Source organism: Petromyzon marinus, unplaced genomic scaffold (genome assembly GCF_048934315.1).
Source record: "Petromyzon marinus isolate PM22_M1 ecotype Great Lakes invasive population unplaced genomic scaffold, UKy_Petmar_22M1.pri1.0 PM_G_Scaffold_46, whole genome shotgun sequence".
Classification (NCBI taxonomy): Eukaryota; Metazoa; Chordata; class Hyperoartia; order Petromyzontiformes; family Petromyzontidae; genus Petromyzon; species Petromyzon marinus.
Genome location: NW_027422998.1, coordinates 671756 through 699753, shown reverse-complemented (window position 1 = coordinate 699753; position 27998 = coordinate 671756). Strand labels below are relative to the sequence as shown.

The 27998-nt window shown below is 52.6% G+C and overlaps 1 protein-coding gene across 2 annotated transcripts; it reads left to right on the top strand.

Annotated features, from left to right (window-relative positions):
• Nucleotides 1-83: 83 nt before the first annotated feature.
• On the top strand, nt 84-27998 carry LOC142917331 (uncharacterized). 2 transcript variants are annotated; one of them, XM_076061966.1, is made up of 8 exons: nt 84-278; nt 2085-2170; nt 3020-3227; nt 10815-12267; nt 15289-15416; nt 20255-20451; nt 22629-23141; nt 27097-27998. In XM_076061966.1, the coding sequence occupies exons 2-8, from the start codon at nt 2093-2095 to the stop codon at nt 27169-27171; spliced, it is 2652 nt and encodes an 883-aa protein (XP_075918081.1). In that variant the 5' UTR covers nt 84-278; nt 2085-2092; the 3' UTR covers nt 27172-27998. The 2 variants fall into 2 exon arrangements, with proteins under 2 accessions (XP_075918081.1, XP_075918082.1); XM_076061967.1 differs by lacking the exon at nt 84-278 and adding an exon at nt 1033-1545.

Sequence of the window (27998 nt, the reverse complement as noted above, 5' to 3'; positions counted from 1 at the left end):
CGTGGGATGACGTCACATGACCCGGGGGGGTTGGGGGGCGGGGTTAAGGGGCTTGCTACATATATAAGTGTGGTGCAGGAGGGAGAATTTGTGGCAGAGTCCTTCTGGAGCGGCGGCAGCGGAGAGAGAGAGGAGCTAGCCGTCCTCAGGGTCCGCGCTCGGGACGCCTGCAGGGTGGAGCTGAGAGCGATCGACGACACAAAGTCCCCCAAGGCGAGAGAGAGAGAGAGAAACATCTCCCTCGGCCCCGTCGGGCAGCGGCGGCAGCGGCCGCAGAGGTGAGCGGCAGACACGGACAAAGGAGGTCAGTTCGGTCGGCTCGGGCTCAGGCAGTGGACGCACTCTGAGACGGGTAGGTGAGAGAGGAGGAAGGGCTGCTGCTGGCTGGAGGGAGACATACACGGGAAATAAATTTTAGCGCAGACTGACTTTGTGACGCGTGTGTGCGTGCGTGTGTGTGTGAAGAGCGGTTACGGCCTTCATAGGTGCTGCTCGCTAACAGCACTTGCCCCTACAGTCTGTTAAGGCTATATGGGGGATCTTTGTGAAGAGCGGTGGGACAGCGATTGGCGTACCACGCTGTGCGTGTGTGTGGGTGGCTTTAATCAGCATAGGCACCCGTAAATAAATAATTAAACAGAGGGACGTTTGACTTTCACCGCAAGCGAGCGCGCAGAGATTAATTAATTAAGTGCTTACCGAGCGCGTGCAGAGATTAATTAATTAATTGCTTACCGAGCGCGCGCAGAGATTAATTAATTAATTGCTTACCCAGCGCGTGCATATTAAACTACCCTACTACGGCTGCCCGCACCCACGCGCGTGGGTGGGGGGGTCACGTGGGTGGGGGAGGGCCGTCCAGCCCCCGTTGGCTGTTGACACAACGGCTTAGTATAAATAAATAATTAACTCTGAGCAGCCGCCAGCGGCGAGTGGGGGGGGTGGAGGGGTGCTGACGTCACACCCCACCCGCTCGCGGGGGAGGGGGGAGGGGAAGATCAGTCCCCCCCCACCTAATGGGGAGTGGGGAGGGGGAGATCAGTCCCCCCCACCTAATGGGGAGTGTGGAGGGGGGCACTAGCCCCCCACAGATGGAACCAGGGGGGTCGGTGTGTAAATGAGAGGCTGTGTGTGTGTAGTGTGAGGCTGTGTGTGTACTGTGAGGCTGTGTGTGTAGTGTGAGGCTGTGTGTGTGGTGTGAGGCGTGTGTTGCCCTGGCTTGCCCTGGCTTGCCCCAGCAACGTCACGTGGTGTGCCTCGTCACTGCTGCTGCTGCTGCTGCCACCACAACACGCTTAGGGCTTTAAGGCTTTTCTGTTTATTATGAATCTGTCATTTTCCATGATTAGTCTGTGGTTTTCATTATTAATCTGTCATTGTTGATTATGAGCCTGTCATTAATATGTCATTTTTCATTATTAACCTAATTTGTGTGTATTATTAATCTGTCATTTTTCATTATTAACCTAATTTTTGTTTATTATTAATCTGTCATTTTACGACGGCAAAAACGTGGTAGTCACGGCGACATTTGTCATCAGTGTTGTGAGTAGCCCGCACTGAGAGCACGACTACACACACAGACATACACAAACACACAGGTTGTGTGTCTGTGTGTGTGGGGTGAGGTTGCACAAGAGACACACACACAGACACACACAGACACACAGACACACAGGTTGTGTGTGTGTGTGGGGTGAGGTTGCACAAGAGACACACACACAGACACACACAGAGACACACACACACAGGTTGTGTGTGTGGGGTGAGGTTGCACAAGAGACACACACAGAGACACACAGAGACACACACACAGACACACACAGGTTATTGTGTGTGTATGTGTGGGGTAAGGTTGCACCAAAGACACACACAGACACACACACACAGAGACACAGGTTGTTGTGTGTGTGTGTCTGTGTGTCTGTGTGTATCTGTGTTTGTGTATCTGTGTGTGTGTCTGTGTGTGTGTGTGTCTGTTTGTGTGTCTGTGTGTCTGTGTGTGTCTCTGTGTGTGTGTCTGTGTGTGTGTATGTGTGTGTGTATCTGTGTGTCTGTATGTGTCTGTCTGTGTGTGTGTTAAGGTTGCACCATGTCGAGCCCATTGAAGCTGATCGTGAGCGCCGATTCCAACCGTGGGGGGCGGCGCTACATGGAGGACATCACAGAGGTGGGCGGAGTCTCTGTGTGTGTGTGTCTCTGTGTGTGTCTGTGTGTGTCTCTGTGTGTGTGTCTGTGTGTGTGTCTCTGTGTGTGTCTGTGTGTGTGTGTCTGTGTGTCTGTGTGTGTGTCTCTGTGTGTGTGTGTCTCTGTGTGTGTGTCTCTGTGTGTCTCTGTGTGTGTCTGTGTGTGTCTCTGTATGTCTCTGTGTGTGTATCTGTGTGTCTGTGTGTGTCTCTGTGTGTGTCTGTGTGTGTCTCTGTGTCTCTGTGTGTGTGTCTCTGTGTGTGTGTGTGTCTGTGTGTGTGTCTGTGTGTCTCTGTGTGTGTGTCTCTGTGTGTGTCTGTGTGTGTCTCTGTGTGTGTGTCTGTGTGTCTCTGTGTGTGTGTCTCTGTGTGTCTCTGTGTGTGTCTGTGTGTGTGTGTCTCTGTGTCTCTGTGTGTGTCTCTGTGTGTGTCTCTGTGTGTGTGGGGAGCGATAGTGTAGCGGTTAGCGCGCTGCACTATGAACCTGGCGACCCCGAGTTCGATTCCCGCTCACGGCCAACACCCAGTGGCGATTATCTGAACCGGTCCTGGGCCTCCCCCTAGGTCGATTCGGCCTCAAACGAGTACCCGGTGCGGTGCGTGAACATCGCCACCGGGGAGACAAAGGCGGCCGGGCGTGGTGCCGGCCACCCACCCCCTCGTGTGCCCTCGCGGCCATCGCTGGCGCCGCTCGCTAACGGCACTCGCCTCTACGGTCCGCCAAGGCTGCACGGGGGATCTTTGTCCGCCGGGTCGCCGGTCGAGGCCTAGGACCGACCCACAATGCACCGCTCGCGTCACGTGACGTTCCCCTCGCCGCCCCGTGCCCGCAGGTCTCCACCGAGGGCGACGGGGACGCCATCTTCCTGGCCGTGTTCGACGGCCACGGCGGCCCCCAGGCCGCTCGATTCGCCCGCCGCTGCCTCTGGCCCTCGATCCGTGCCCAGCCCGGGCTGTGGGGCGCCACCGACCCCGCGGGAGTTTGCCACGCCATCCGTGACGGCTTCCTGGCGTGCCAGCGTGCCATGTGGGAGGAGCTGGGTGGGTCTCACGCGTGCTGCGTTATACACTACACTATACACTACTATACTATACACTACACTATACACTACTAGATATACTACACTATACACTACTATACTATACACTACACTACTATACACTACTATATACACTACACTATACACTACACTATACACTACACTATACATTACTATACACTACACTATACACTACTATACACTACACTATACACTACACTATACACTACACTACTATACACTACACTACTATACACTACTATACACTACACTATACACTACACTATACACTACACTACTATACACTACACTATATACTACACTATACACTACACTATACACTACTATACATTACTATACACTACACTATACACTACACTACTATACACTACTATACACTACACTATACACTACACTATACACTACTATACACTACACTACTATACACTACACTATACACTACACTATACACTACTATACACTACTATACGCTACACTACTATACACTACACTATACACTACACTACTATACACTACACTACTATACACTACACTATACACTATACACTACTATACACTATACACTACACTATACACTACTATACACTACACTACACTATATACTACACACTACACTACACACTACATTACACTATACACTACACTATACACTACACTAAATTAACGTTTTGTTCCACCATTGGAACCTCGTTTGCCTGTAACACAATATGATAATTATTTTTTTTTAACCCTTTCATCTGGCAACAAAACTGACACCATTTTTTTCGTATACAAGGAGTCATTGTTTGTGCATTGAGCACAATACCTGCGGTCGGAATGCAAACACAAAACACGCAGCTCTGATAATGCATTGGCGGTGGAATTGATAAGTCCACACCCGAGACAGCTTCCCTTAGAGCCTCGTCTCACACGCGGTGTTAGACCAGGTGATGATGATGACGTCTCACACGCGGTGTTAGACCAGATGATGATGATGACGTCTCACACTTGCGGTGTTAGACCAGGTGATGATGACGTCTCACACGCGGTGTTAGACCAGGTGATGATGACGTCTCACACGCGGTGTTAGACCAGATGATGATGACGTCTCACACTTGCGGTGTTAGACCAGGTGATGATGACGTCTCACACTTGCGGTGTTAGACCAGGTGAAGATGACGTCTCACACACGCGGTGGTAGACCAGATGATGATGACGTCTCACACTTGCGGTGTGAGACCGGATGATGATGATGTCTCACACTTGCGGTGTTAGACCAGGTGATGATGACGTCTCACACTTGCGGTGTTAGACCAGGTGATGATGATGTCACACACTTGCGGTGTTAGACCAGGTGATGATGACGTCTCACACTTGCGGTGTTAGACCAGGTGATGATGACGTCTCACACTTGCGGTGTTAAAGCAGATGATGATGACGTCTCACACTTGCGGTGTTAGACCAGATGATGATGACGTCTCACACTTGTGGCGTTAGACCAGATGATGATGATGACGTCACACACTTGCGGCGTTAGACCAGGTGATGATGACGTCTCACACTTGCGGTGTTAGACCAGGTGATGATGACGTCTCACACTTGCGGTTTTAGACCAGGTGATGATGATGTCACACACTTGCGGTGTTAGACCAGGTGATGATGACGTCTCACACACGCAGTGTTAGACCAGATGATGATAATGTCTCACACTTGCGGTGTTAGACCAGGTGATGATGACGTCTCACACACGCAGTGTTAGACCAGGTGATGATGACGTCTCACACAGGCGGTGTTAGACCAGGTGATGATGACGTCTCACACTTGCGGTGTTAGACCAGGTGATGATGACGTCTCACACTTGTGGCGTTAGACCAGATGATGATGATGACGTCACACACTTGCGGCATTAGACCAGGTGATGATGACGTCTCACACTTGCGGTGTTAAAGCAGATGATGATGACGTCTCACACTTGCGGTGTTAGACCAGATGATGATGACGTCTCACACTTGTGGCGTTAGACCAGATGATGATGATGACGTCACACACTTGCGGCATTAGACCAGGTGATGATGACGTCTCACACTTGCGGTGTTAGACCAGGTGATGATGACGTCTCACTCTTGCGGTGTTAGACCAGGTGATGATGACGTCTCACACTTGCGGTTTTAGACCAGGTGATGATGATGTCACACACTTGCGGTGTTAGACCAGGTGATGATGACGTCTCACACACGCAGTGTTAGACCAGATGATGATAATGTCTCACACTTGCGGTGTTAGACCAGGTGATGATGACGTCTCACACACGCAGTGTTAGACCAGGTGATGATGACGTCTCACACAGGCGGTGTTAGACCAGGTGATGATGACGTCTCACGCTTGCGGTGTTAGACCAGATGATGATGATGACGTCTCACACTTGCGGTGTTAGACCAGGTGATGATGACGTCTCACACTTGCGGTGTTAGACCAGGTGATGATGACGTCACACACACGGTGTTAGACCATATGATGATGACGTCTCACACTTGCGGTGTTAGACCAGGTGATGATGACGTCTCACACTTGCGGTGTTAGACCAGGTGATGATGATGTCTCACACACGCGGTGTTAGACCAGATGATGATGACGTCTCACACGCTGTGTGAGACCAGGTGATGATGACGTCTCACACTTGCGGTGTTAGACCAGGTGATGATGACGTCTCACACTTGCGGTTTTAGACCAGGTGATGATGATGTCACACACTTGCGGTGTTAGACCAGGTGATGATGACGTCTCACACACGCAGTGTTAGACCAGATGATGATAATGTCTCACACTTGCGGTGTTAGACCAGGTGATGATGACGTCTCACACACGCAGTGTTAGACCAGGTGATGATGACGTCTCACACAGGCGGTGTTAGACCAGGTGATGATGACGTCTCACACTTGCGGTGTTAGACCAGGTGATGATGACGTCTCACACTTGCGGTGTTAGACCAGGTGATGATGACGTCTCACACTTGCGGTGTTAAAGCAGATGATGATGACGTCTCACACTTGCGGTGTTAGACCAGGTGATGATGACGTCTCACACTTGCGGTTTTAGACCAGGTGATGATGATGTCACACACTTGCGGTGTTAGACCAGGTGATGATGACGTCTCACACACGCAGTGTTAGACCAGATGATGATAATGTCTCACACTTGCGGTGTTAGACCAGGTGATGATGACGTCTCACACACGCAGTGTTAGACCAGGTGATGATGACGTCTCACACAGGCGGTGTTAGACCAGGTGATGATGACGTCTCACGCTTGCGGTGTTAGACCAGATGATGATGATGACGTCTCACACTTGCGGTGTTAGACCAGATGATGATGACGTCTCACACTTGTGGCGTTAGACCAGATGATGATGATGACGTCACACACTTGCGGCATTAGACCAGGTGATGATGACGTCTCACACTTGCGGTGTTAGACCAGGTGATGATGACGTCTCACTCTTGCGGTGTTAGACCAGGTGATGATGACGTCTCACACTTGCGGTTTTAGACCAGGTGATGATGATGTCACACACTTGCGGTGTTAGACCAGGTGATGATGACGTCTCACACACGCAGTGTTAGACCAGATGATGATAATGTCTCACACTTGCGGTGTTAGACCAGGTGATGATGACGTCTCACACACGCAGTGTTAGACCAGGTGATGATGACGTCTCACACAGGCGGTGTTAGACCAGGTGATGATGACGTCTCACGCTTGCGGTGTTAGACCAGATGATGATGATGACGTCTCACACTTGCGGTGTTAGACCAGGTGATGATGACGTCTCACACTTGCGGTGTTAGACCAGGTGATGATGACGTCACACACACGGTGTTAGACCATATGATGATGACGTCTCACACTTGCGGTGTTAGACCAGGTGATGATGACGTCTCACACTTGCGGTGTTAGACCAGGTGATGATGATGTCTCACACACGCGGTGTTAGACCAGATGATGATGACGTCTCACACGCTGTGTGAGACCAGGTGATGATGACGTCTCACACTTGCGGTGTTAGACCAGGTGATGATGACGTCTCACACTTGCGGTTTTAGACCAGGTGATGATGATGTCACACACTTGCGGTGTTAGACCAGGTGATGATGACGTCTCACACACGCAGTGTTAGACCAGATGATGATAATGTCTCACACTTGCGGTGTTAGACCAGGTGATGATGACGTCTCACACACGCAGTGTTAGACCAGGTGATGATGACGTCTCACACAGGCGGTGTTAGACCAGGTGATGATGACGTCTCACACTTGCGGTGTTAGACCAGGTGATGATGACGTCTCACACTTGCGGTGTTAGACCAGGTGATGATGACGTCTCACACTTGCGGTGTTAAAGCAGATGATGATGACGTCTCACACTTGCGGTGTTAGACCAGGTGATGATGACGTCTCACACTTGCGGTTTTAGACCAGGTGATGATGATGTCACACACTTGCGGTGTTAGACCAGGTGATGATGACGTCTCACACACGCAGTGTTAGACCAGATGATGATAATGTCTCACACTTGCGGTGTTAGACCAGGTGATGATGACGTCTCACACACGCAGTGTTAGACCAGGTGATGATGACGTCTCACACAGGCGGTGTTAGACCAGGTGATGATGACGTCTCACGCTTGCGGTGTTAGACCAGATGATGATGATGACGTCTCACACTTGCGGTGTTAGACCAGGTGATGATGACGTCTCACACTTGCGATGTTAGACCAGGTGATGATGACGTCACACACACGGTGTTAGACCATATGATGATGACGTCTCACACTTGCGGTGTTAGACCAGGTGATGATGACGTCTCACACTTGCGGTGTTAGACCAGGTGATGATGATGTCTCACACACGCGGTGTTAGACCAGATGATGATGACGTCTCACACGCTGTGTGAGACCAGGTGATGACGACGTCTCACACTTGCGGTGTTAGACCAGATGATGATGACGTCTCACACGCGGTGTTAGACCAGATGATGATGATGACGTCTCACACTTGCGGTGTTAGACCAGGTGATGATGAAGTCTCACACTTGCGGTGTTAGAGCAGATGATGATGACGTCTCACACTTGCGGTGTTAGACCAGGTGATGATGACGTCTCACACTTGCGGTGTTAGACCAGGTGACGATGACGTCTCACACTTGCGGTGTTAGACCAGGTGATTATGACGTCACACACTTGCGGTGTTAGACCAGGTGATGATGACGTCTCACACTTGCGGTGTTAGACCAGGTGATGATGACGTCTCACACTTGCGGTGTTAGACCAGATGATGATGACGTCTCACACTTGCGGTGTTAGACCAGATGATGATGATGACGTCTCACACTTGCGGTGTTAGACCAGGTGATGATGACGTCTCACACTTGCGGTGTTAGACCAGGTGATGATGACGTCTCACACACGCAGTGTTAGACTAGATGATGATGATGTCTCACACTTGCGGTGTTAGACCAGGTGATGATGACGTCTCACACAGGCGGTGTTAGACCAGATGATGTCTCACACTTGCGGTGTTAGACCAGATGATGATGACGTCTCACACTTGCGGTGTTAGACCAGGTGATGATGACGCCAAAAGGCGCAACGTTTTGTCGTGTATGATTGGGGCCAAATGTAGCTGATAGAGGCAAAATAAACATTGAAATTGGTTTAATTTGTTGATCAGGGAAGTCTTCTGTATCTTCCACAATAGACGAAGGGGGAACATTCTCTGTGCCTGCTGCGCAATTTGAACAACCCCCCCCCCCCCCGTAACTTCACCTTAGCGCTGTTTTCAATCACCCGAAGCTGTTAACTGACGAATTTGATCTTAGTATAGGAATAGGTTTTACCCTTTTAACTGGCACAAAAACTGACACCTTTATTCAAGGCATCATGTTTGCAATAACCACAACACAAGCAGTCAAAATGCAAACAAAAGAGACAACTCTGATAATAAAAAGGGTAAAAACTATTACTAGGTTGTAAATGCTCACCCCGAGCCCTCAATACTCTGATAGTACGCTGTTTTTGAGTTGTACGCCTTTTGGCGTCTTCTGGTCCAACACCAGTGGAGACTAGGCTCTAAGAAAAGCCGTCTCGCGTGTGGACCAATCAAATTCAAGGACAGTGCCAATATTATTATCAGAGTTGTCTCTTTTGTTTGCATTTTGACTGCTTGTGCTGTGGTTATTGCAAACATGATGCTTTGAATAAAGGTGTCAGTTTTTCTGCCAGTTAAAAGGGTAAAACCTATTACTATATATTGTTACTGGCAAAGGAGGTCTCATAATGAATTTGATCTTCTCCGATGGACGCTGCTTGATAGCGGAGAGTGAAGAAACGTGAGTGTGGCTGATGCTGTCTGAAGTTACCTAGGAAATAACGAAGAGCAAAGAGAAGCGGTAGAGTTACCAATAAATTGATCAGAGTCTAATTTTATTTTGTCTCAATGTAATGGCAGGGAATATTGACAGAAATAACGTCATCAAACACTTCGCTGCATTTCACTGTAGCACTGCATTAATGGCAGTGAATGTTGCACGATACATTTATTTCGCCCATGGCTAATGTGTAAGAGATTCTCGCAACATTTTTCATATTTGATATATTTTTGTTCAATAACATTGAAAATTGTAAAACGTTTCAAAATACAAAAAAAACTTTTACAATTTAATTTTTGTTATAACAAATTTAATAACATAAAATTCCTAGCAACAATTGTCCATCTTACCTTCCAGAGGTTTTTTTTGGCACACTCACCCACCCACTCAATCACTCACCCACCCACCCACTCACACAGTCACTCACCCACACAGTCATTCACCCACCCACCCACTCACACAGTCACTCACCCACTCAGTCACTCACCCACCCACACAGTCACTCAATCACTCACCCATCCACTCACACAGTCACTCACCCACTCAGTCACTCACTCACCCACTCAATCACTCACCCACCCACCCACACAGTCACTCACCCACTCAGTCACTCACCCACACAGTCACTCACCCACCCACCCACTCAATCACTCACCCACCCACTCACACAGTCACTCACCCACCCACCCACTCAATCACTCACCCACTGACAGAGTCACTTCCCACTCAGTCACTCACCCACCCACTCAATCACTCACCCACCCACCCACTCACACAGTCACTCACCCTCTCAGTCACTCACCCACCCACTCAATCACCCACCCACCCACTCACACAGTCACTCACCCAGTCAGTCACTCACCCACCCACCCACTCAGTCACCCACCCACCCACCCACACAGTCACTCACCCACTCAGTCACTCACCCACCCACTCAATCACCCACCCACCCACCCACTCACACAGTCACTCACCCAGTCAGTAACTCACCCACCCACTCAATCACCCACCCACTCAGTCACTCACCCACTCAGTTACTCACCCACCCACTCAATCACTCACCCACCCACCCACTCACTCACCCACCCACTCAATCACTCACTCACCCACCCACCCACACAGTCACTCACCCACACCCCTGTCTAACTCCCCCCCCCCCCCTACAGGAGGCAGCTGGTCGCGCACACGGCAGGGCCATCCCAGCACGACAGGCACCACGGCTTGCTGCTGCCTCATCAGGGGCGGTGACGAGCTCTACGTCGCCCACGTGGGAGACTCGCGAGCCGTCATCGCCCAGCGCCACCCCCGGGGAGGGGGCACCCCCACAGACGGACCCCCCCCCCCTTCAACGCACCCCGTCTATTCATTGGCCCCCCCTTCCTCACTGCGACCCATTTATTCAGCGGGCCCCCCTTCTTCCTTGCGCCCCATTTATTCAGCGGACCCCCCTTCGGACATGGGCCCCCCTTCTGTGAAGGCCCACCTAGCCTGGGACGGAACCCCACCTACGCATGGCCAAGTCGTGGCGGACTTCATAGCGGCCATCGGCCAAGCCGTGGCAACACCGCAACCACCGCCACTGTCACAACCACCACAACTACAACCACAACCACCACTGTCACAACCACCACAACCACAACCACCACTGTCACAACCACCACCACCACTGTCACAACCACCACCACTGTCACAACCACCACAACCACAACCACCACCACTGTCACAACCACCGCCACTGTCACAACCACCACAACTACAACCACAACCACAACCACCACTGTCACAACCACCACAACCACCACCACCGCCACCACCACCACTGTCACAACCACCACCACCACTGTCACAACCACCACCACCACCACTGTCACAACCACCACCACCACCACGGCCACCACTGTCACAACCACCACCACCACCACTGTCACAACCACCACCACCACCACGGCCACCACCACTGTCACAACCACCACCACTGTCACAACCACCACCACCACCACCACCACGGCCACCACTGTCACAACCACCACCACTGTCACAATCACCACCACCACCACGGCCACCACCACTGTCACAACCACCATCACCACCACCACGGCCACCACCTCTGTCACAACCACCACCACCACTGTCACAACCACCACCACTGTCACAACCACCATCACCACCGCCACCACCACCACTGTCACAACCACCACCACTACAACCACCGCCACCACCACGGCCACCACTGTCACAACCACCACCACCACTGTCACAACCACCACCACCACTGTCACAACCACCACCACCACTGTCACAACCACCGCCACCACCACGGCCACCACTGTCACAACCACCACCACCACCGCCCCGGCAGGAGGTGGACAAGGAGGAGGTGGTGGACGAGGTGGAAGAGGAGGAGGTGGACAAGGAGGTGGTGGTGGACAAGGAGGTGGATAAGGTGGTGGAGGTGGACGAGGTGGTGGAGGAGGTGGACGAGGTGGTGGATGAGGAGGTGGACGAGGTGGAGGAGGAGGTGGTGGACGAGGTGGTGCCGCTACTTGCCGTGGCGTTGACGCGCGACCACAAGCCGGAGGATCCAGTGGAGAGGGAACGCATCGAGAGGCTGGGCGGGCGGTAAGACATTCGTGTGTATGTGTGTGTGTGCCTATGATACCATCAGTAGGCCTGGGCTCTGGGTCGTTCTTCGTGCTTTTGGAGTACCTGACCCTCTGCTCACGATCATTAAGGACCTTCATGATGGTGAGCGGGCCCGGGTAAAACTACGTGGCCGGGAGTCAGAGCCATTCCCTGTACACCTTGGGGTGCGACAGGGATGTCCTCTGGCTCCCACATTATTTAACATCTATTTTGACCGCGTAGTTCGTGAAGCCTTCAATAGCTGTACCGGGGGAATCTCCATATGGTACAGATATAATGGGAGGCTGATCGATGCCCGGGTGCGGTCAAGGGATGGCTCCCTATTGCTCAACCACGTTATGTCTGCTGATTTGGTAATAGCTGCTCATTCAGAGGAGGAGTTGGAGACGCTGCTGCTGAGACTGGAGCGTGCCACTAAGAGGTGGGGCCTTACCATCAGCCCCACCAAAACTAAGCACCTGCCTGGGTATTTTGTACCATCGGACACTCCACCCCCACAACTCCCTATCAGGGATGGGGCAGTTGTGGAGAGTGTGGAGAGTTTCCCATACCTGGGCAGTGTGCTTATGACTGGCTCCAGTTTAACAGCAGAGGTCTCACTCCGAATCAGTCGAGCAGCAATATCTTTTCATCGGTTGCGTAACGCTGTGTGGAAGCTACCTGGTTTGTCGCTCCGCACTAAGCTTCAGGTCTTCTCGGCCACGGTCATTCCCTCCCTTCTATACGCTTGCGAAACATGGACCCCCCTAATGGAACATCTTCGCCGGTGTGAAACATTTAGGCTGGCCTGCCTACGATCCATCCTGGGTTTAACCAGACTGGATTGTGTGAGGAGCTCACAAATCCTTGAAAGATCTGGACAAGGTCCCATCGGTGAGCTCCTCCGGCGGGCAAGGCTGCGATGGCTGGGTCATGTAGCCCGCATGCCCAGCCACCTCATACCGAAACAGCTTTTGTTCGGCCAGATTGAGGGGGCTAAGCGGGCGCGGCACGGGCTAGAGAAGAGATGGAGTGATGTGGTACAAGAGGACGTGGAGCTGAGTGGACTTGCCGATGACTGGTACCAGCGGTGTCAAGATCGGCCTCTGTGGAGGAGGCTCGTGAAGGACGCTACTGGGCAGTTGGAGGCAGTCGCCCACCAACAACAACGGAGGGCAGAGGAGCGACGCTCACAACAACGAGCGGAGCGCCGGGTGGCTAAAGCACAGCAGGTTGGCACAGTAGGGGGCACAGGTGCTGCATCAGCCAGTCATCTCAGTCAGTCGACCCGTGGCACCTGGGTCTGCCCCGTGACCTCCTGCCAGCGGGCGTTCGACACTTCACGTGGCCTCAGGGTGCACATAGCCTGGCACAAGCGTCGTGGTGACGTCACCGCCACTTAGTGGCAAATGGCGGTTGTTGTTCTTGTGTATGTGTGTGTGTGTATGTGTGTGTGTATGTGTGTGTATGTGTGTGTGTCTGTGTGTGTATGTGTGTGTCTGTGTGTGTGTGTGTGTATGTGTGTGTGTATGTGTGTCTGTGTGTGTGTATGTGTATAATACCCAGGCACCTGCCTGGGTATTTTGTACCATCGGACACTCCACCCCCACAACTCCCAATCGGTGATGGGGCAGTTGTGGAGAGAGTGGAGAGTTTCCCATACCTGGGCAGTGTGCTTATGACCGGCTCTAGTTTAACAGCAGAGGTCTCACTCCGAATCAGTCCAGCGACAATATATTTTCATCGGTTGTGTAACGCTGTGTGGAAGCTACCTGGTCTGTCGCTCCACAGTAAGCTTCAGGTCTTCTCGGCCACGGTCATTCCCTCCCTTCTCTACGCTTGCGAAACGTGGACCCCCCTAATGGAACATCTTCGCCGGTGTGAAACATTTAGGCTGGCCTGCCTACGATCCATCCTGGGTTTAACCAGGCTGGATTGTAGTGAGGAGCTCACAAATCCTTGAAAGATCTGGGCAAGGCACCATCGGTGAGCTCCTCCGGCAGGCAAGGCTGCGATGGCTGGGTCATGTAGCCCGCATGACCAGCCACCGCATGCCGAAACAGCTTTTGTTCGGCCGGATTGAGGGGGCTAAACGAGCTCGGCACGGGCTAGAGAAGAGATGGAGTGATGTGGTACAGGAGGACGTGGAGCTGAGTGGACTTGCCGATGACTGGTGCCAGCGGTGTCAAGATCGGCCTCTGTGGAGGAGGCTTGTGAAGGACGCTTCTGGGCAGTTGGAGGCAGTCGCCCTCCAACAACAACGGAGGGCGGAGGAGCGACGCTCACAACAACGAGCGGAACGCCGGGTGGCTAAAGCACAGCAGGTTGCCACAGTAGGGGGCACAGGTGGTGCATCAGCCAGTCGTCTCAATCAGTCGACCCGTGGCACCTGGGTCTGCCCCGTGACCTCCTGCCCGCGGGCGTTCGACACTTCACGTGGCCTCAGGGTGCACATAGCCTGGCACAAGCGTTGTGGTGACGTCATCGCCACTTAGTGGCGAATGGCGGTTGTTGTTGTGTGTGTGTATATATGTGTGTGTATGTGTGTGTGTATGTGTGTATGGGTGTATGGGGAGGAGTAGTGTAGTGGTTAGCGCGCTGTGCTACGAACCTGATGACCCGGGTTCGATTCCCGCTCACAGCCAACACCAGTCACGATTATCTGAACCGGTCCAGGGCCTCCCCTAGGTCGACTAAGCCTCAAATGAATACCTGGTACGGTGTGTAAACATCGCCACTAGGGAGACAAAGGCGGCCGGGCGTGGTGCTGGGCACCCACCCCCTCGTGTACCGTTCCGGCCTCCGTAGGTGCTGCTCGCTAACAGCACTTGCCCCTACAGTCTGTTACAGGCTACACGGGGGATCTTTGTGTGTGCTCGCTAACAGCACTTGCCCCTACAGTCTGTTACAGGCTACACGGGGGATCTTTGTCTTTGTGTGTGCTCGCTAACAGCACTTGCCCGTACAGTCTGTTAAGGCTACACGGGGGATCTTTGTCTTTGTGTGTCTGCCCACCAGGGTGATGAGGAAGCCAGGGGGGCCTTGCCGTGTGGCCTGGAGGAGGCCCCTTGTGGCTCACTGCGGCCCTGGGCAGCAAAGCTCAGCCACGGAGGACATCCCCTTCCTGGCCGTGTCACGCTCCCTCGGTACACACACACACACCTACACACACACCTACACACACACCTATACACACCTACACACATACACCTACACACACACCTACACACACACCTACACACACCTACACACACACACACCTACACACACACACCTACACACACACACACACCTACACACACACACAGCTACACACACACCTATACACACACCTACACAACAACAACAACAACCGCCATTCGCCACTAAGTGGCGGTGACGTCACCACGATGCTTGTGCCAGGCTATGTGCACCCTGAGGCCACGTGAAGTGTCGAACGCCCGCTGGCAGGAGGTCACGGGGCAGACCCAGGTGCCACGGGTCGACTGACTGAGATGACTGGCTGATGCACCACCTGTGCCCCCTACTGTGCCAACCTGCTGTGCTTTAGCCACCCGGCGCTCCGCTCGTTGTTCTGAGCGTCGCTCCTCTGCCCTCCATTGTTGTTGGAGAGCGACTACCTCCAACTGCCCAGTAGCATCCTTCACGAGCCTCCTCCACAGAGGCCGATCTTGACACCGCTGGTACCAGTCATCGGCAAGTCCACTCAGCTCCACCTCCTCCTGTACCACATCACTCCATCTCTTCTCTAGCCCGTGCCGCGCTCGTTTAGCCCCCTCAATCCGGCCGAACAAAAGCTGTTTCGGCATGCGGTGGCTGGGCATGCGGGCTACATGACCCAGCCATCGCAGCCTTGCCCGCCGGAGGAGCTCACCGATGGTGCCTTGCCCAGATCTTTCAAGGATTTGTGAGCTCCTCACACAATCCAGCCTGGTTAAACCCAGGATGGATCGTAGGCAGGCCAGCCTAAATGTTTCACACCAGCGAAGATGTTCCATTAGGGGGGTCCACGTTTCGCAAGCGTAGAGAAGGGAGGGAATGACTGTGGCCGAGAAGACTTGACGCTTAGTGCGGAGCGACAGACTAGGTAGCTTCCACACAGCGTTACGCAACCGATGAAAAGATATTGCCGCTCGACTGATTCGGAGTGAGACCTCTGCTGTTAAACTGGAGCCGGTCATAAGCACACTGCCCAGGTATGGGAAACTCTCCACTCTCTCCACAACTGCCCCATCACCGATTGGGAGTTGTGGGGGTGGAGTGTCCGCTGGTACAAAATACCCAGGCAGGTGCTTAGTTTTGGTGGGGCTGATGGTAAAGCCTCACCTCTTAGTGGCACGCTCCAGTCTCAGCAGCAGCGTCTCCAACTCCTCCTCTGAATGAGCAGCTATTACCAAATCATCAGCATACATGACGTGGTTGAGCAATAAGGAGCCATCCCTTGACCGCACCCGGGCATCGATCAGCCTACCATTATATATGTACCATATGGAGATTCCCCCGGTACAGCTATTGAAGGCTTCACGAACTACATGGTCAAAATAGATGTTAAATAATGTGGGAGCCAGAGGACATCCCTGTCGCACCCCAAGGTGTACAGGGAATGGCTCTGACTCCCGGCCACGTAGTTTTACCCGGGCCCGCTCACCATCATGAAGGTCCTTAATGATCGTGAGCAGAGGGTCAGGTACTCCAAAAGCATGAAGAACAACCCAGAGCCCAGGTCTACTGATGGTATCATAGGCCTTGACCAGGTCAAGAAAGCAGATATGTAGGTCTTTTTGGAATTCCCTACACCTCTGCTGTAGCAGACGGACAGAAAATATGGCATCTTTGCAGGACCGCCCTTTCCTGAAACCGCATTGGGGCTCCGCAAGCCTCTCCTCAGCGTGCCTGGCAAGGCGATGTTGAATAATCCTTGCCAGGACCTTTCCCGGCACACTGTAGTTGTTACAGTCTGTGCGGTCCCACTTCTTAAAAAGGGGGACCACCAGGGCATCCTTCCAATCCTGCGGACCCCGTCCAGTGGTCCAGACTGTTGTTATGATGTCATATAGGGCAGTCTGTGCACAAACGCCGCCCTCCCTCAGCATTTCGCTTGGGAGATCATCTCTGCCCGCTGCCTTTCCTGGTCTCAGACTCCAGATCGCCTTCAGTACTTCCTCAACAGATGGCACCTTAGCCAGCCACTCACAGGGGGTGACTTCTTCCAATATTTGAGGCACCGTAGCCTCAGCAGGGTCATCCTCACTTTGTGCCACGATGTTTTCCCGATTGAGGGATTTTCCCTCCCCCAGGACCTCACAGAAATGCTCAGCAAATCTGCAAACCTGTTCCTGGGGGTCGAAGATTGGGTCACCGTTTTTTTTCCTAATGATGGTAATAGGTGTGGCGCTGCAGATTACTTTTTTGATGGAGTTAAATAGAGATTTGTGATCACGGGCCACTGAGGCAGACTCCATCTCCTCAGCAACCCGCGACCACCACCCATCCTTGCAGCACCTCATGGCTCTCCGAACCTCCGAGCGAAGGCTGCGGTAAGCCTCCTCATTCTCTGACATGGGATTCTGTAACTGATGACAGTGGGCCTGTCGTTTTTTCTCAACCATCCTGAACACCTCCTCTGTCAGCCAGGGTCTCTGGGGAGGTCTGGACCGCGTACCCAAAGCAGCCATTGCAGCTGCATGAGTCACAGTCCTAAACCTCGCCCATTTACCCTCGACATCAGGAGGAGTCGGGGACGATGCCAATCCCAGCCGCAAGCGATGATGAAATTCTCGCTTGCAACTTTCATCAGATAACTGAGACCAGGCCACTTTAGGTTGGAATGGGGTCCTGGGTGTACACCCACCACCGGAGTTGAAGAATAGCAGGCACATCTTACAGATGACTAGTCGGATGGTCAGAAGGCAGATCAGCTCCACGGTAGGTCCTGGTGTCAAGGACATGGGCTCGCATCCGCTGGTCCGTCACTATCTAGTCCAGCAGATGTTCTTGCTTGGACTCGGCATGCATCCATGATGTTGTGTGGATGCGCCGATGCCGGAACAGCGTGTTGGTAATTACTAGCCCATGGGCTGCACAAAAATCTAGCAGCCTTCTACCGTTGTTATTGAGCTGATCTGGCCCATGCCCTCCAATCACTCCAGACCAGGTGCCAGTATCATGACCAACTCGGGCATTGAAGTCACCCAACATGATGACTCTATCCCGAGGGGCCACTTTAGCCAGCACCTGTGACAGGAGGTCATAGAAGTCATCTGACTCATCGGCTTTGCCTGCATCCCTCCACGGATGTTCATCTTCGGTGGGGGCATAAGTAACCACGACCACCATTCCTCGCCTCCAGTTGATGGGAAGGCGAGCCCAAAGTAGCCTGGGACTTACAGCTTCCCACACCTCACCGCCATGTTCCCACGCCCCTTTATTCTTTTGTTCAAAAGAAGAGCCACACCCTGTTGTTTGGCAGTCTGCTGCCCCGAGTAGAGGACTGTCCACCCCTCATAGTGGCAGGAGCCAGAGCCGGTCCACCGGACCTCCTGAATGCCACATAGATCCAGGCGGTACCGGTCCAGCTCCCGACAGAGGAGTGGCAGCCTCTCCTCCGCAGTGAGTGTTCGAACATTCCACGTGGCCACCCGTAGTGGTTTTTCGTTGTTTCTGGAGGAGCCCCGAGGGTAGATATTCAATCTCCTGGCTCCGCCAATTGGGGTTTGGCCAGGAGACGTCATAGACGCCTGGCCTCCCGGGGCCTCCGGCACAAGCTTATTAGTAATATATTCTTAATTCGTGGTTTAGTGGTAATTAATTGAAGGTGGAGGGGTTACCAGCCCCTCGCATCCATCCAGAGCCCCCGTTTAGCCCCTGTGTGTGTATGTAGAGGAGCCAATCAAAATTGGACCTCCCCCCACAGCACTGTCCACGACAGAGTTGCCCGTCCGGCACACACACCTACACACACACCTACACACACCTACACACACACCTATACACACACCTACACACACCTACACACACCCCTACACACACACCTACACACACCTACACACACACCTACACACACACACCTACACACACACACTTACACACACACACCTACACACACACCTACACACACCTACACACACACCTACACACACACACACCTATACACACCCGTGGCACCTCCTGGCGACCTCCTGCCAGCGGGCATTCGACACTTCATCTGGCGTTAAAAGTGCACGTAGCCTGGCACAGGCGCCCTGGTTATGTCATCGCCACCTAATGGCGAATGGCGGTTGTTGTGAAACGTGTGTTCATGTATATGTGTGTGTACGCATAGGTGTGTTTACGTGTGTGTTTACGAGTGTGTGTACATGTGTGTACGTGTTTGTGTGTACGTGTGTGTGTGTACGTGTGTGTGTACGTGTGTGTACGTGTGTGTGTACGTGTGTGTACGTGTGTGTGTGTGTACGTGTGTGCGTGTGTGTGTACGTGTGTACGTGTGTGTGTACGTGTGTCCGTGTGTGTACGTGTCCATGTGTGTGCGTACGTGTGTACGTGTGTGTGTACGTGTGTGTACGTGTGTGTGTACGTGTGTAAGTGTGTGTGTACGTGTGTGTACGTGTGTGTGTGTATGTGTGTGTGTACGTGTGTGTGTACGTGTGTGTACGTGTGTGTGTGTACGTGTGTGTGTGTGTACGTGTGTGTGTGTACGTGTGTGAGTGTGTACGTGTGTGTGTGTACGTGTGTGTGTGTACGTGTGCACGTGTGCGTGTGTGTACGTGTGTGTGTGTGTACGTGTGTGTGAGTGTGTACGTGTGTGAGTGTGTACGTGTGTGAGTGTGTGTGTGTACGTGTGTACGTGTGTGTGTACGTGTGGGTGTGTGTACGTGTGTGTGTACGTGTGTGTGTGTGGTACGTGTGTGTGTGTACGTATGTGTGTGTACGTGTGTGTGTACGTGTGTGTGTGTGTACGTGTGTGTGTGTTGGCGATATCCCACAGGGGACCTCTGGAGCTACGACTTTGCGAGCGCCCAGTTTGTGGTCTCCCCCGAGCCGGACGTCAGCGCCTACAGGCTGGACCCAGGGCACCACCGCTACCTGGTGCTGGCCACCGACGGAGTCTGGGATGTCCTCACGCCCACAGAGGCCGTGGCGCTCTGTCATCGTGCGGACGCACAGCAGCAGCAGCGAGCACGGGCACGTCTACATACACACACACACGTCTACATAGACACAAACGTCTACATACACACACACACACGTCTACATACATACACACACACGTCTACATACACTCACACACGTCTACATACACGCACACACATATACACACACACACACGTCTACATACACACACACACACGTCTACATACACACACACACATATACACACACGTATACATACACACACACACGTCTACATACACACACACGTCTACATACACACATACGTCTACATGCACACACACACACACGTCTACATACACACACACGTCTACATACACACACACACGTCTACATACACACACACGCCTACATACACACACGTCTACATACACACACACACGTTTACACACACACACGTCTACATACACACACGTCTACATACACACACACACGTCTACATACACACACACGTCTACATACACACGTCTACACACACACACGTCTACATACACACACACGTCTACACACACACACACGTCTACACACACACACTATACATACACACACACACACGTCTACATACACGCACACACGTCTACATATACACACACGTCTACATACACACACACATCTACATACACACACACACACGTCTACATACACACACACACGTCTACATACACACACACACGTCTACATACACACAAACGTCTACATACACACACACACGTCTACATACACACACACACATCTACATACACACACACACGTCTACATACACACACACACGTCTACATACACACACACGTCTACATACACACACGTCTACATACACACACACACACGTCTACACACACACACACGCCTACATACACACACACACGTCTACATACACACACACACACGTCTACATACACACACACTATACACTTACACACGTCTACATACACACACACACGTTTACACACACACACACGTCTACATACACACACACACTATATATACACACACACACGTCTACATACACACACACGTCTACATACACACGTCTACACACACACACGTCTACATACACACACACGCGTCTACATACGCACACACGTCTACATACACACACGTCTACATACACACACACGTCTACATATACACACACGTCTACATACACACACACACGTCTACACACACACACACACGTCTACATACACACACACACGTCTACATACACACACACGCGTCTACATACGCACACACGTCTACATACACACACGTCTACATACACACACACGTCTACATATACACACACGTCTACATACACATGTCTACACACACACACTATACATACACACACACACGTCTACATACACGCACACACGTCTACATACACACACACACATCTACATACACACACACACGTCTACATACACTCACACACGTCTAAATACACGCACACACGTCTACATACACACACACACGTCTACATACACACACACACACGTCTACATACACACACATATACACACACGTCTACATACACACACACACGTCTACATACACACACACGTCTACATGCACACACACACGTCTACATACACACACACGTCTACATACACACACACACGTCTACACACACACACGCCTACATACACACACACACGTCTACATACACACACACACGTCTACATACACACACACTATACACTTACACACGTCTACATACACACACACACGTCTACATACACACACACGTCTACACACACACACTATACATACACACACACACGTCTACATACACGCACACACGTCTACATACACACACACATCTACATACACACACACACGTCTACATACACACACACACGTCTACATACACACACACACGTCTACATCCACACACACACATCTACACACACACACGTCTACATACACACACACACACGTCTACATACACACACACGTCTACATACACACGTCTACACACACACACGTCTGCATACACACACACACGTCTACACACACACACTATACATACACACACACACGTCTACATACACGCACATACGTCTACATACACACACACATCTACATACACACACACACGTCTACATACACACACACACGTCTACATACACACACACACGTCTACATCCACACACACACATCTACACACACACACACGTCTACATGCACTTACACGTCTCATCCTGCAGGCCAGCGGTGGTGGTGGTGCCGGTGGTGGTGGTGGTGATGTCGGTGGTGGTGCCGGTGGTTGTGCTGGTGGTGGTGCCGGTGGTTGTGCTGCTGGTGGTGCCGGTTGTTGTGCCGGTGGTGCCAGCAGCAGCAGCAGCGGTGTAGACCTGACGCTGGCGCAGGCGCTGGTGGCGGAGGCGCTGTCCCGCTGGCACCGGCTCGGCACCAAGGCCGACAACGTGAGCGCCGTGGTGGCGCGGCTGTGCCCGTCGGCGGCGTCGCCGGCGCCCCGGCTCGGTGCCGACGGCGCCGCCGGCGCCGTGCTCGTTGCCGGCGGAGGAGGAATGGTCGCTGGTGGTAGTGGTGGTGGCGCCGTCCGTGCGTCAGCCCTGGCCAGGAGTGGAACCGAGGTTCTACGAGGGCCGGGCACCGAGGAGCTACCCAGCAACAACAGCAGCAGCAGCAACAACAACAGCAACAGCAGCAGCGGCAACAGCAGCAGTGGGAAGTTCACTCCACTGCTGGCTGACCTGGTGAGGGCACCGTCACGATGCGTGGTGTGTGTGTGTGTACATGTGTATGTGTGTATGTGTGTGCGTGTGTACGTGTGTTTGTGTGTATGTGTATTTGTGTGCGTGTGTATGTGTGTTTGTGTGTATGTGTGCGTGTTTGTGTGTGTGTACGTGTGCGTGTGTGTGCGTGTGTTTGTGCGTGTGTGTACGTGTGTTTGTGTGTATGTGTGTACGTGTGTGTGTGTTTGTGTGTATGTGTGCGTGTTTGTGTGTGTACGTGTGTGTGTATATGTGTTTATGTGTGTTTGTGTGTATGTGTGCGTGTTTGTGTGTGTACGTGTGTGTGTGTGTATATGTGTTTGTGTGTGTATGTGTTTGTGTGTATGTGTGTTTGTGTGTATGTGTGTGTGTTTGTGTGTACGTGTGTGTGTGTGTGTGGATGTGTACGTGTGTGTGTACGTGTGTTTGTCTGTAAGTGTGCGTGTGTTTGTCTGTCCAGCGAAACGATCCCCTACCTCATTGGTGTCGGACGGTAATGCTGTGACTCTGTGTGTGGTGAGTCTATGGGTCTTTGTGTGTGGTGAGTCTATGGGTCTCTGTGTGAGTGAGTCTATGGGTCTCTGTGTGTGGTGAGTCTATGGGTCTCTGTGTGTGGTGAGTCTATGGGTCTCTGTGTGTTGTGAGTCTATGGGTCTCTGTGTGTGGTGAGTCTCTGGGTCTCTGTGTGTGGTGAGTCTATGGGTCTCTGTGTGTGATGAGTCTATGGGTCTCTGTGTGTGGTGAGTCTATGGGTCTCTGTGTGTGGTGAGTCTATGGGTCTCTGTGTGTGCTGAGTCTATGGGTCTCTGTGTGTGGTGAGTCTATGGGTCTCTGTGTGTGGTGAGTCTATGGGTCTCTGTGTGTGGTGAGTCTATGGGTCTCTGTGTGTGGTGAGTCTATGGGTCTCTGTGTGTGGTGAGTCTATGGGTCTCTGTGTGTGGTGAGTCTATGGTTCTCTGTGTGGTGAGTCTATGGGTCTCTGTGTGTGGTGAGTCTATGGGTCTCTGTGTGTGGTGAGTCTGTGGGTCTCTGTGTGGTGAGTCTATGGGTCTCTGTGTGTGGTGAGTCTATGGGTCTCTGTGTGTGGTGAGTATATGGGTCTCTATGTGTGGTGAGTCTATGGGTCTCTGTGTGTGGTGAGTCTATGGGTCTCTGTGTGAGTGAGTCTATGGGTCTCTGTGTGTGGTGAGTCTATGGGTCTATGTGTGTGGTGAGTCTATGGGTCTCTGTGTGTTGTGAGTCTATGGGTCTCTGTGTGTGGTGAGTCTCTGGGTCTCTGTGTGTGGTGAGTCTATGGGTCTCTGTGTGTGATGAGTCTATGGGTCTCTGTGTGTGGTGAGTCTATGGGTCTCTGTGTGTGGTGAGTCTATGGGTCTCTGTGTGTGCTGAGTCTATGGGTCTCTGTGTGTGGTGAGTCTATGGGTCTCTGTGTGTGGTGAGTCTATGGGTCTCTGTGTGTGGTGAGTCTATGGGTCTCTGTGTGTGGTGAGTCTATGGGTCTCTGTGTGTGGTGAGTCTATGGTTCTCTGTGTGGTGAGTCTATGGGTCTCTGTGTGTGGTGAGTCTATGGGTCTCTGTGTGTGGTGAGTCTGTGGGTCTCTGTGTGGTGAGTCTATGGGTCTCTGTGTGTGGTGAGTCTATGGGTCTCTGTGTGTGGTGAGTATATGGGTCTCTATGTGTGGTGAGTCTATGGGTCTCTGTGTGTGGTGAGTCTATGGGTCTCTGTGTGATGAGTCTATGGGTCTCTGTGTGTGGTGAGTCTATGGGTCTCTGTGTGTGGTGAGTCTGTGGGTCTCTGTGTGTGGTGAGTCTATGGGTCTCTGTGTGTGGTGAGTCTATGGGTCTCTGTGTGTGGTGAGTCTATGGGTCTCTGTGTGTGGTGAGTCTATGAGTCTCTGTGTGTGGTGAGTCTATGGGTCTCTGTGTGTGGTGAGTCTATGGGTCTCTGTGTGTGGTGAGTCTATGAGTCTCTGTGTGTGGTGAGTCTATGGGTCTCTGTGTGTGGTGAGTCTATGGGTCTCTGTGTGTGGTGAGTCTATGAGTCTCTGTGTGTGGTGAGTCTATGGGTCTCTGTGTGTGGTGAGTCTATGGGTCTCTGTGTGTGGTGAGTCTATGGGTCTCTGTGTGTCATGAGTCTGTGGGTCTCTGTGTGTGGTGAGTCTATGGGTCTCTGTGTGTGGTGAGTCTATGGGTCTCTGTGTGTGGTGAGTCTATGGGTCTCTGTGTGTGGTGAGTCTATGAGTCTCTGTGTGTGGTGAGTCTATGGGTCTCTGTGTGTGGTGAGTCTATGGGTCTCTGTGTGTGGTGAGTCTATGGGTCTCTGTGTGTGATGAGTCTGTGGGTCTCTGTGTGTGGTGAGTCTATGGGTCTCTGTGTGTGGTGAGTCTATGGGTCTCTGTGTGTGGTGAGTCTATGGGTCTCTGTGTGGTGAGTCTATGGGTCTCTGTGTGTGGTGAGTCTATGGGTCTCTGTGTGTGGTGAGTCTATGGGTCTCTGTGTGGTGAGTCTGTGGGTCTCTGTGTGTGGTGAGTCTATGGGTCTCTGTGTGTGGTGAGTCTGTGGGTCTCTGTGTGGTGAGTCTATGGGTCTCTGTGTGTGGTGAGTCTATGAGTCTCTGTGTGTGGTGAGTCTATGGGTCTCTGTGTGTGGTGAGTCTATGAGTCTCTGTGTGTGGTGAGTCTATGGGTCTCTGTGTGTGGTGAGTCTATGGGTCTCTGTGTGTGGTGAGTCTATGGGTCTCTGTGTAGTGAGTCTGTGGGTCTCTGTGTGATGAGTCTGTGGGTCTCTGTGTGTGGTGAGTCTATGGGTCTCTGTGTGTGGTGAGTCTATGGGTCTCTGTGTGTGGTGAGTCTATGGGTCTCTGTGTGTGGTGAGTCTATGAGTCTCTGTGTGTGGTGAGTCTATGGGTCTCTGTGTGTGGTGAGTCTATGGGTCTCTGTGTGTGGTGAGTCTATGAGTCTCTGTGTGTGGTGAGTCTATGGGTCTCTGTGTGTGGTGAGTCTATGGGTCTCTGTGTGTGGTGAGTCTATGAGTCTCTGTGTGTGGTGAGTCTATGGGTCTCTGTGTGTGGTGAGTCTATGGGTCTCTGTGTGTGGTGAGTCTATGGGTCTCTGTGTGTCATGAGTCTGTGGGTCTCTGTGTGTGGTGAGTCTATGGGTCTCTGTGTGTGGTGAGTCTATGGGTCTCTGTGTGTGGTGAGTCTATGGGTCTCTGTGTGTGGTGAGTCTATGAGTCTCTGTGTGTGGTGAGTCTATGGGTCTCTGTGTGTGGTGAGTCTATGGGTCTCTGTGTGTGGTGAGTCTATGGGTCTCTGTGTGTGATGAGTCTGTGGGTCTCTGTGTGTGGTGAGTCTATGGGTCTCTGTGTGTGGTGAGTCTATGGGTCTCTGTGTGTGGTGAGTCTATGGGTCTCTGTGTGGTGAGTCTATGGGTCTCTGTGTGTGGTGAGTCTATGGGTCTCTGTGTGTGGTGAGTCTATGGGTCTCTGTGTGGTGAGTCTGTGGGTCTCTGTGTGTGGTGAGTCTATGGGTCTCTGTGTGTGGTGAGTCTGTGGGTCTCTGTGTGGTGAGTCTATGGGTCTCTGTGTGTGGTGAGTCTATGAGTCTCTGTGTGTGGTGAGTCTATGGGTCTCTGTGTGTGGTGAGTCTATGAGTCTCTGTGTGTGGTGAGTCTATGGGTCTCTGTGTGTGGTGAGTCTATGGGTCTCTGTGTGTGGTGAGTCTATGGGTCTCTGTGTAGTGAGTCTGTGGGTCTCTGTGTGATGAGTCTATGGGTCTCTGTGTGTGGTGAGTCTATGGGTCTCTGTGTGTGGTGAGTCTATGGGTCTCTGTGTGTGGTGAGTCTATGGGTCTCGGTGTGTGGTGAGTCTATGGGTCTCTATGTGTGGTGAGTCTTTGGGTCTCTGTGTGTGGGTAACTCCCCACCCCCTCCCTTTCCAGGGCTGCAGCCAGGAGGAGATTCCCAGCAAGCGCAGCCGCAGGAGCGGTCCTCACGAGGGCACCGCCTCAGACTAGCACCTCAGACTAGCGCCGCAGACTAGTACCTCAGACTAGCGCCTCAGACTAGCACCTCAGACTAGCGCCTCAGACTAGCGCCTCAGACTAGCGCCTCAGACTGGTGCCTCAGACTAGCACCTCAGACTGGCGCCTCAGACTAGCGCCTTGGACTAGCGCCTCAGACTAGTGCCTCAGACTAGTGCCTCAGACTAGCGCCTCAGACTGGTGCCTCAGACTAGCACCTCAGACTAGCGCCTCAGACTAGCGCCTCAGACTTGCGCCTCAGCCCAGCGCCTCAGACTAGCGCCTCAGACTAGCGGGGACCCCGGTAGAGGGACCCTGGGACCCTGGTAGAGGGACCCTGGTAGAGGGACCCTAGTAGTGGGACCCTGGTAGAGGGACCCTGGTAGAGGGACCCTGGTAGTGGGACCCTGGTAGAGGGACCCCGGTAGAGGGACCCCGGTAGAGGGACCCTGGTAGGGGGACCCTGGTAGAGGCCTGGTAGTGGGACCCTGGTAGTGGGACCCTGGTAGTGGGACCCTGGTAGTAGGACCCTGGTAGAGGGACTCCGGTAGAGGGACCCTGGTAGTGGGACCCCGGTAGAGGGACCCCGGTAGAGGGACCCTGGTAGAGGGACCCTGGTAGAGGGACCCTGGTAGTGGGACCCTGGTAGAGGGACCCCGGTAGAGGGACCCCGGTAGAGGGACCCTGGTAGAGGGACCCTGGTAGAGGGTCCCTGGTAGAGGGACCCTGGTAGAGGGACCTTGGTAGTGGGACCCTGGTAGAGGGACCCTGGTAGAGGGACCTGGTAGAGGGACCCCAGTAGAGGGACCCTGGTAGAGGGA

What these genes read in the sequence shown, in the direction of transcription:
- LOC142917331 (XM_076061966.1), top strand. Translation starts at nt 2,093, where the DNA reads ATGTCGAGCCCATTGAAGCTGATCGTGAGCGCCGATTCCAACCGTGGG. An exon ending in TGCCATGTGGGAGGAGCTGG is followed by an intron (nt 3,228 to 10,814) that starts GTGGGTCTCACG and finishes CCCCCCCTACAG; the next exon opens with GAGGCAGCTGGTCGCGCACA. An exon ending in AGCAGCAGCAGCGAGCACGG is followed by an intron (nt 20,452 to 22,628) that starts GCACGTCTACAT and finishes CTCATCCTGCAG; the next exon opens with GCCAGCGGTGGTGGTGGTGC.